The 9,892-nt window shown below is 43.5% G+C and overlaps 1 protein-coding gene across 1 annotated transcript; it reads right to left on the bottom strand.

The window, feature by feature from the left end:
• Positions 1-2,482: 2,482 nt before the first annotated feature.
• UMPS (uridine monophosphate synthetase) lies at positions 2,483-8,848 on the bottom strand. Its single transcript, XM_067299323.1, has 7 exons — positions 8,682-8,848; positions 7,760-7,913; positions 5,515-6,183; positions 4,679-4,854; positions 4,037-4,151; positions 3,046-3,217; positions 2,483-2,596 (listed from the first exon to the last, which is right to left on the bottom strand). The coding sequence occupies exons 1-7, from the start codon at positions 8,838-8,840 to the stop codon at positions 2,539-2,541; spliced, it is 1,503 nt and encodes a 500-aa protein (XP_067155424.1). The 5' UTR covers positions 8,841-8,848; the 3' UTR covers positions 2,483-2,538.
• Positions 8,849-9,892: the final 1,044 nt, after the last annotated feature.

The raw sequence follows: 9,892 nt of genomic DNA, 5'->3' as shown, positions 1-9,892 counted from the left end.
CAAGTACATTTAAAGCGATACAATTCAGTTACTTTTCTGGAATTAGGTCTTGGATAACTTTTCATAGAATAGGCTATGGGAACAATAATATAACCCACCAATTATTGGCTAATAAAACAATGTTGATGCTGTGATGCACAAATCATTTATAAGGAAAAAATTTTTAACTCAGATAAAAGTTTTAATACAGTGATGGCTTTATCAAGACAACTGTTTCTGCAAGAATTTTAAGCCTGAATAAAGTGACTTCATTTCATTGCAAATAGTACTGCAGAGTGGATTAAGGATAGCAATTTCATATAAATACCTAGTTGCCAGATAATACAGGTCACATGGCAACCACCAACAAATTTAAATATAGCCATATGCCTCCATCCCAGACTCCGGTCTGATCAGAGAATGAACTGCAGGACTTTTCCAGTTTCATATATTATGATGCAAATGAGTTTTGTAAATTGTGACCTAGTTCCCATGTTAGAAACAGCACCAACGGCAGGGACCATGCTATGAATGTGAGCAGCAGGGGCGAGCAAGGAAATTAACATTTGTTCTTAATTTGAAATGGATTTTTATCACTTTCAGATGCCTCAAAGAAAGCGCACCCATTTGTTTACCATAATCATTCTGACACAAGAGTGCACATACAAGGTGACATGCTTTTGTGTTACTAATTGATGCTTGTGACATCAGTGTCAACTGAAACACCAGAAAACAACTCTTTCCATATGATTTACTGGAGTGCACAATGAAGAACTGTGAAATCAAGTTTGAATCTGTTCCTCGGAACTTGTTTCATAAAGAAAGCATTGCAAAGGTTTTCTAAAAAGGGACTGGATGTTAGATTGTATCAAACTCTCCAAAAAGTTGCCAGAGATGCAATCTTTTCAGACAGAAGCCTGATAAATCAGCTCTCAGAAGATTCTGCTCAGGGTTTGAGTTGTGTAGATCTCAGTCACATCCTTAATGAAATTTAGCATAGTTGGTGGAAAACACTGAATTCACAAAACACTGTTTGTGCTGTAACAGTAGTGACCCTGTTACAACAGACAGTATTGGACCCCAACCTGAGGCAGCTATCTGGTAAGCTCTACTGCTTTAAATTAGGGGTGTAAGGGTGTAATCTGTTGAAAACCAGGCAGATGTTTATCTTCAGCATATTTAGCATTGGTATTATCAGTGGAAACTATTAGCTAGAGAAGAGCTACGGCATCAATTATTCTGAATAGAGTCTCAGCTCCCTCTGGTGGAGAAAGCAGTTTTCTGCAAAGGAGTTTTAAGTGAGAAAGTCTTGCTTTTGCTGCAGGGCTCCAGGCTATCAGATAATTAAGACAATAAACAAATTCCAAATCCTCTGATCATTTTGAAGGGGATGAACATCGTAGTCGCTGATGTGAGATATCGTGACTCAGAGTACTGCAGTGTAGCTGCGCAAGCTGCCCAATGCATTCATCAAGTTCCAGCAGGGAAAGCTGGCTAAGAGCCTTCATCTTCCCCATAATGAGCTCCCTGGAAGTAAACTATGGTGTATAAGAAGATTGCTGAAGCAAACCCTACCCCCAAGGAAAAGAAAACACACACAGTAAATCCCAATATTCTCTCCATACTAGCTTCTCAGCCCTATAAAACACATTCATCAAAGAGTAGTGGAAACACTTCTAGACAACATGAAATATGAAAGGATTATAAAATCGTTACCTGCAACATGCCCAGACAGCTAGCAAGTTTTTCAGTCCTATGTTTCTGAAGTCTGACTGCCAATGGAGCTAGTCACAAATACAAGAAGCATAAGGTAGAGCCCTCAGCTTCAGGCCTGTTTCTCTTCTCTTAGATATTCTGCATAAATTAATCCAATTGACAACCAACAAAAATTCTCCTTTCAAACTTCAGCATAACTCCAATTCTTTCTTCGGAAAGACTGAGTAGAGTTCACTACTAAAGGCAAAAGACGCGCCTCGCTGAATGTAGTTGGTGCTAGTCAATAGGTAAATGGATTTAAAAAGGGATTCAGCTTTGTGTACTTCTTTGCATCAGCATAGAACAAACAATGGTCTAGAACTGCATCATCATTTCTTTGTGGTAGCATTGAAAATTCAAGCTGATTTCCATCACGCACATACTGGATATACTTAAGATGATCCCACTCCTTTCAATCAAAACTCATCATACACGACATTTCTCTACTTCCCCTTCTTCACAATCCAAAAGAGTATAAAGTAATTCCGGGAAGTATTTCAGTTATTTTTCACATAGGGTCAAGCAACAGAAAGTACATTTTTGTTTCTCATTAGAGGAACCTGTCAACAGCTGCACTGTAGTTAAGTGAGCATTAACTAAAAACTGCAAAAACTTTTGTCAGAGCAGACTTCAAGCAGAATCATGAGTAATTCCTGCAGTCACAAACATACAGAATGACTTATTTTATAATGCCCTGGTTCTGAAAATTAGCAGTATTTCACACTGGCACACAAAGACAACTAACATATTCAACTGATGGAAAACAGCAGCAAACGTGTTTATTAAGCAACACATTATTCAGCTTCACAGTGTGGGATTCAGACTGGTATTTGCTCCTTGGAAATGGCAGAGCTGAGCAGTCCTGTGATAGTGGGACAAAAGGTCAGTACTGCAGGTGAAGTTTACCGAGAACAGTAAAATACTGTTTCCACAGCCAGAAGGAATTTGAGGGTGGAAAGAAGAAACAAAGAGCAGTAACAGTCAGGCAAGCACCCTTCGGAGTGTTTTCATTCAACATTTTTCAGCAGAGAAAAGCAATTAGGCTAAAAATTGGCATCAAGTTTTGGTTTCATATATTCAAATATTAAAAAACAGTCATGGCAAGTATAATTTTGTCTGTGTGTACACTCACAATTAAAAATAACTGAGTGAGCAAGAGATTCCCCCAGAAGGGCATGGTTTTCTACTGACTTAACACCAAATGTTTATGTATTTAATTGGGAGAAAGTCTCATGATGATTTCAGCTCCATCTTGACTGCTGCATGAGCTTTGCTTATTCACTGGAAAAAATGACCTTAATTCAATCTTACGCATGAACACCAAGCCTGCTTAGATAGCTCTCCCATGCTGCCTTCTTGTACTTCTCTGCTTCTCGGAGACGGTCTGAGGCAGACAAGATGCCACGTCCCACAATAATGATGTCCGAACCTTTTTCGCTAATAACTTCTTTTGGGCTTAGGTATTTCTGTCCAAGGTTATCACCTGAAACAGACATACCATTTTTCTAATTTGTACAGAAATATATCCACTAAAAACTTTTAAAGAGAGGTTTGAACAGAGAACAGGTATGTTGTTTCAGCTCTCACCCTACCCATCCACAGACATAACCAGAACTATGTCTCCAAGTAAAAAAAAAAAAACTACTTATTACACAGATGAAATCTGAGATAGAAGGTCCTCCTTCTTCATGATTTACAAGTAACAATATATGGAACAGTTACTCAAAGAAGCACTGATCAGGATTACTAAAATAAGCTTTAGCCTTCTTAAAACTGGCACAAAACCAAACATTCAAGTAAAAGCTTGTGATTTCACTTCTGTTTTCATAAGAATAAAGCACTGCAGGGAAATGCATCTCCCCCACCTGGTTCAGTGAGATACTGTTTATTTAGTACAAGACTTCCAATCCTTTGATACTGAATCTACATCAGATTCAACAGGCAGACTTTCGTACCTGTCAAATCTTTTTTTTCTACTCCTCCTGAATAGTTCTACATCTAACCTAATGTCCATGTGAACACATTTTGTATGTTTAAGGACTGTACTCTGTGGTGCATACAGACCTCAGCACAGACAGATCTAACAAAGCTGCTTAGTGTGCTGTTCCCTTTCAGAAATTCCAGGAAAGGGATCAGTATATCCAGAAACATAAAAGCAAGCTAATATGAGTGAAATGGCAAACACAGACTCCTGCTGCTGGAGAACTAACAACCCTTCCTTCTTCAGAAGTCACATTCTCACTGAAGGCTACATAGAGTCTGATCATGAATGGTGTAATCAAAGTGTTTCAGAGAAAGTTACCTCCAGCTTGCATCTGCACCCCTGGAGTTAAGTGAAGAAATTCTGGTCGATTACTAACTCTCGATCCAGATATGAATCCAAAAACAAAATCTGAGTTTTCTTCAGCCATCTGCACCTAAAGATGATAAGTAAACAGTTACAAATCACATACCTAAAACTAAGTTTGACCTGCAATCTGTTCCTGGTCCAGCCATTTACACATTAAGCTGTGCAAGACAGGAACAAAACACTTTGGCTAGCAAGTTCTCACTTTACCAATGTAAGCCAGAACTGACTGATCCCTAATCGATTTTGCTGTGCTTGCCGACAGGAATGGAAACATTAGACTTGTTTCTACGTTATAAATAAGACACTGGATGAACTTACGCTAATGACAATTTATTGCCAAAGAACAAGGGCCAACAAGCAAACTTAGCCTGTTTACTAGAATTCATGGTGTATACTCCAACCCTTTTACATCATTAGCCTACAGCTGTAATCTTTAAGCACCATATTTTGAGATTCTTGAGTCGCCACACAAAGAAAAACTGCAATAGTTAGAGCTGAAGAGACTTCTGAAAGCACAAATTTTAGAAGCACACAGAACTTCCCCTGTCAGAGCACTTTACAAGCTTTTAATCCCAAACAAAACTCCCTACTTACTGCAGCTTTTGTGTAGTCACCAGTGGCAAGAGACCCCTGGGAACTCATCTCGGCAACCAGAAGACAGCCTCGCTGTAAAGGAAGACCTACTTCCTTCAGACCTCTCACAACTCCAGAGCCTGGAACCACATGAGCATTAACCACATCTGACCAGGATGCTATTTTGAATATACCACCTGAGAAAAAACACAGGAAGACATAGGCTAAATGTCAGAATGGGAAACATGAGTTAAGTAAGCAAAACAAGCAGCACACTACATCTTGCACATTTTAAAAGACATGTTTACTACTGAAGCTTGACAGTTACAAGTTCAGTCTCATCAAACAATCCTGATAGCTGCCTAATCAGAGAGGATAATATTTCAGTTTTATTTTTCATAAATGCCTCACTATTTGGCCTTGCAGCACTTATGGTGACCTAAAAATTCAGTTACAGGTGCTACCTTTCAAGACCACGTAAGGAGCACACGGATCAGAAAAAATGTTCTACAGCTGCACATGCCGTATAGAATGAAAGCCATAGTAAGCACACAAGCATACAGTAGCAGACTGCCTTAAGGAGCCACACTGCACTCATCACAGCAAACAACTATTCAGAAGTACTTACTGAGCACAATCACAGATTCATAAAAATATCTAGGTTGGAAGGGACCTCTGCAGGTCATCCCCTCACAGCAGGGTCAACTTCAAAGCTAGGTCAGGTTGTTCAAGGCCTTGTTCCCTTGAGTCTCCTCCAAGGATGGAGATAACACAATCTCTCCTGGCAACCTGTTCCAGAACTGCAGTTACACAGCCTGGCAACAAAATTACAGTAAATCAAGGTTGATGATAATCACCTTCATATTGATGTTTCACTGTGTTTCCGATGTCTGCAAATTTCCTGTCTTCAAAAATCAAGAATTCATGCTGGTCTGCAAGTGCTCTCAACTCCTTTACTACCTCTTGAGTAAAATCATTCAGGATATCTACATGAGTCTTTAGGATACAAATGCTGGGGCCCACGCTGGCAGCTAACTGCAGCAGCTCTTTGGAGTCGGTGACGTCCGCAGAAAGGCACAAGTTAGTTTGCTTCTTTTCCATAAGCGTGAGAAGTCTGGCTGCGACAGGATGTATCCCAGGTAGCTCAGCACGAGCGCCGAAGCTCAGTTCTTTACATATTCTTTTCATGGGGGCAGGACCATTCTGAGTCACTGGCTCAAACACACTTTCCTGAATGAATTTCTTCACCTTTTCAACCATCTCAGTGGCCACTTTTCCCTGCTGCTGGAGAATCTCTAACATCTCGGACAACGTGCATACAGAGTGCAGGCGAATTCCACGTTCTTCTAGCCTGGCCTTCCCACCCTGCTCCCTGTCCAACAGCACTATGGCATCAGTGACTTTGATCCCTTCTTTCTGAAGAACTTCTACAGTTTCCAGTACACTAGATCCACTCGTTACCACATCTTCAATGATCAAGCAGGTTTCTCCTGGATTAATGGTGCCTTCTACCAGCCGCTTCGTACCTTTAAAATAAAAGGCACACACTACACTAAATCAAGAAAGTTTAAAAGACCTCAAAAACCTAAAGCACCAAAAGAAATCTTTAACTTGTCACACTAGTTTAAAGATCAGATTTGTTCTGCATACAAGTATACACTGTAGTAAATACTGGGACCGGGCTTCGAGGTAACAGGAATCCCACATTCATTGTCATTATGGAGAGGTAATTTTAATTTTAGAAGTTTAATTATTAGCTGATACTAAGTATCACAGTTCTAATTATAGCTCAGTCATGTAATGAAATTCATGAAGACTGTTACTTCTCCAACAGGATGAAATACTTTATATTTCCAGAAATTATATTCTATTAACAAAACTGACAGATAATTAATTGCACATATTTAAGTAATCTTTGAATGAGATGTCATGACAACAGAAAGTCAAGTTTTTATTGCTATAAATACAATGCTCAAAACTCCTAAAATACTGTCTCCAGTTATTTACAATGTCTTTAGAGTAAAAAAGTTTTTGCTGCTCTTCAGTTCAACATTTATTTCCCACAAGCTTTATTCTATACTTAATATGTCTGTTAGAACAGTTGGAAACAGAAGAGCCCCTGAGGTCTTTGCCCTAGCTAACAATAGGCACAAGTCCATGAATGGCCTCCCAGGGGACAACAACAAAAGAGGTCCATCTTCCCAGGAAGCAGTGAGCAGCAGGCGAAGAGCACGCCACCAATGTGGTGCTTAGCCCATATCAGACTGTGACAGACTGGAGAATTTGTGTAAATATAGCTTTAGAATCCATGTGAGACTGGAAACCTTGTGCCAGGCAGCTAATTGCTGTCGCAGTTAACTTATCTTTCACAAGAAGCAACAGCAAAAGTTCTCATGCCTGGCACACGACTACCTGAGGAGCACCATTTAGTTCTGACAAACATCCAAAAGTATTCAATCTGAACAGAGAAGGATGGCACTCAGCACATGAGGAAATCTCCAGCTGCTCAAGTAGGTTAGTACTTCAGTCTTCTCCACCCTTCCCTCCCCCAAAATGAAAGGAATAGTTCATTTGGTAGAGGACTGATTGCTCCTCATCTGGTCCACCTTGTCCACTGATGACAGGACTACATCACATAAAAGAAAAAGGAGTTTCAGAGACAAAAGAAGAGACTAGGAAGATTCCTCTTGGAATAGTTACGCACAAAGTTCTGTTTGGGTGTAAAACGTAGCCCTGGTCTCTCAGCATGTCAGAGTAACTGAGCTATATATCTGTTTCTGGGAGAGGCCAGTGACCCAGAACCACAGTAACGCTGCCAAGGAGAGAGACACTGCCGGAGTTTACTTTAGCAAAAAAACTTCAGAGTCACCATACCTACTACAGCAGGATTCAAGCTAACGAGTGACCAGCTGGGAGAATTTTATCAGGCTGGAATGCTTTAGGAAGTACATTTTGGGGGAAAGGGACTACTTTTTCAATTGGAGTGGTAGTATTAAACTGAAATAAAGATGCTGCACATCACAGAAGAACAGCAAATAGATAAAGTCATTTCACAAGCAAGACTGACAACAAGAAGAAAAATTCACAATTTGAAGATTTTACCGTAGTCTTTTGCTTCCTTCCTCCGTATAAGCATGGGAATCTGATGTGTTGAACAGATGATCGTGGCCAAGGGCAGTGCTGTGTAAGGAACACCGCACACGGAATCGAACTTGAGACCAGCATCTTTTGCTGTTTGAAACAGGAGATCTGCTACCTGAGAAAAACAGTTTTTAAGAATTAGATCAGACTGTTTCTAAACAAATATTACCCATGGAAACAATGCCAATGCACGGAAAAATCTCTTTTATATTATTATTATTTGATAGCAGCTGTCTTCACACAAAGCGAGGATTCTAAGCAGCATTCAGTAATTTTGTCATTGGCAAATCACTATTAATTCTGAGAACGAAGCTATACAAATAAGCTCCCTGGAATTCTCTTGTACCTTTTTTCCTCCTTTAGCTACAAAGAGTTTCTTCATCCTGCAATATGCAGGGTGGCGAGGAGATACCTGAGATCTCGTGGGTACCGTTAAATGCAAACACACCCTAGAAGTTTTTTGTGATATTTAGGTGCTGAGTTGTTTTTTTTTTTTTGCTTTGAACTACTAGTAAGTGTTATTTATTTCACACTGAAAATAAGAAGTGGAGTGCTCTTCTGCTGCCACAAAAAGCAGCCCCAGTAAAGATTTTTTTTTCCAAAGTTGTAATAAATTTTCAAATATTCGTGTAAGAAGATAAGGCTAATACACATTTTTTCTGGCTAAGTGCGCCACAGATCCCTACTTTTCCACACAGTTTACACTTTGAACCCAGGATACGTCCCCGACCTGCAGTTGCCAAATGAAACAACCGTTGCTGTGAAAACTCGTTCGTTTGTTTCGGTAACTGAACGGCCAGTGCAACCTCGGCTCCTGCGGCCAGCACCCGCCCCAAACGGGCGCTTCCCGGGGCGCCCCGGCCCGGGCCGCGGCCCCTCGCACCTGGGTGAGCAGGAGCGGCTGGGAGACGATAACGCGCAGGTCGACGTAGACGGGGGAGGCGAGGCCGCTCTTGAGCACGAAGTCGCCGAAGCGCAGGGCCCGCGCCCCGTGCAGCGCCGCCGCCAGCCCCGCCACGCCGTCCGCCGCCGCCGCCGCCATCTTCCCGCTCGGGGCCCGGCGCCGGGAGATGACGCGCGCGGCGCCCGCGGTGCGGCCCGTGCGCGTGCGCAGCGGGGGGCGGGGCGAAGAGCGGGGGGCGGGGTCTCCTGCCGCGCTGTGGGGTCGGGGGGGCCGCAGCTCCCCGCGGGCTGCCCCGGCTCCCCGCGGTGGGGGCCGCAGATCCACGAAACGCGGGGCCCGGCTCCCTGAGGGGCAGCTCTCTGTGGCGTGGGGCCCAGCTCCCCATGGCATGGCACCCCAGATCCATACGCTGCAGGGCCCAGCTCCCCAAGGCCCAGCTCCCCACGGTGTGGGGCCATAGCTCCCCATGGTGTGGGGCCCAGCCCGCCAAGGTATGGGGCCACAGTTCCCCACGGCGTGGGGCTTAGGCTCCCACGTCATGGGGCCACAGATCCATTGGGCCCAGCTCCCCATGGTGTGGGGCCCAGTCCCCCAAGGTATGGGGCCACAGCTCCCCATGGTGTGGGGCCCAGTCCCCCAAGCTATGGGGCCACAGCTCCCCACGCCTGCAGGGCCTGGTTTGCAGTGGTGCAGGGCACGCGGTGCGGGCCGGGCTCCACACAACGAGGGGTTCTTTTGCAGATGACAGGGCCCAGTCCCACATGGTGTGGGTCCAGCCCGCAGGGGAGGTGTTGCAGGGGCCACGTCTCCGTGGGGCCGCGCAGCCCGGCGGGCACCCGCGCTTTCCAAAGCAAACCCCCCTGCAGAGCTGCAGCACACCCCAAAAGCAGAGCAGGTTTGCTGTGACCAGACTTTCTCTGTGCTTCCGATCTCCAGGCGCCTACAGAAAAGGCTGCTTGGTTTCCAGGTTCACGTATGCAAAACCAAGCGTTGTCTGAGGTGATGGTCCATCGCTCTGGTTTCCTGTGAACATCTCTCCGAGAGAGATGCACTTTATTAAACTGACCAGCAAGCTCTGAGGCCTCCAAAAGATTGCCGTATAGGTGAAATAAGACTGAGCCATTCGTCTCTGAACAATTGTATTTAATCAAAAAAGCCCAGAAACTGCATCGTTAGTATACTCTATTTAT

This window comes from Apteryx mantelli, chromosome 6, assembly GCF_036417845.1.
Source record: "Apteryx mantelli isolate bAptMan1 chromosome 6, bAptMan1.hap1, whole genome shotgun sequence".
NCBI classification, from domain to species: Eukaryota; Metazoa; Chordata; class Aves; order Apterygiformes; family Apterygidae; genus Apteryx; species Apteryx mantelli.
This window is presented reverse-complemented; position numbering and strand designations above follow the sequence as displayed.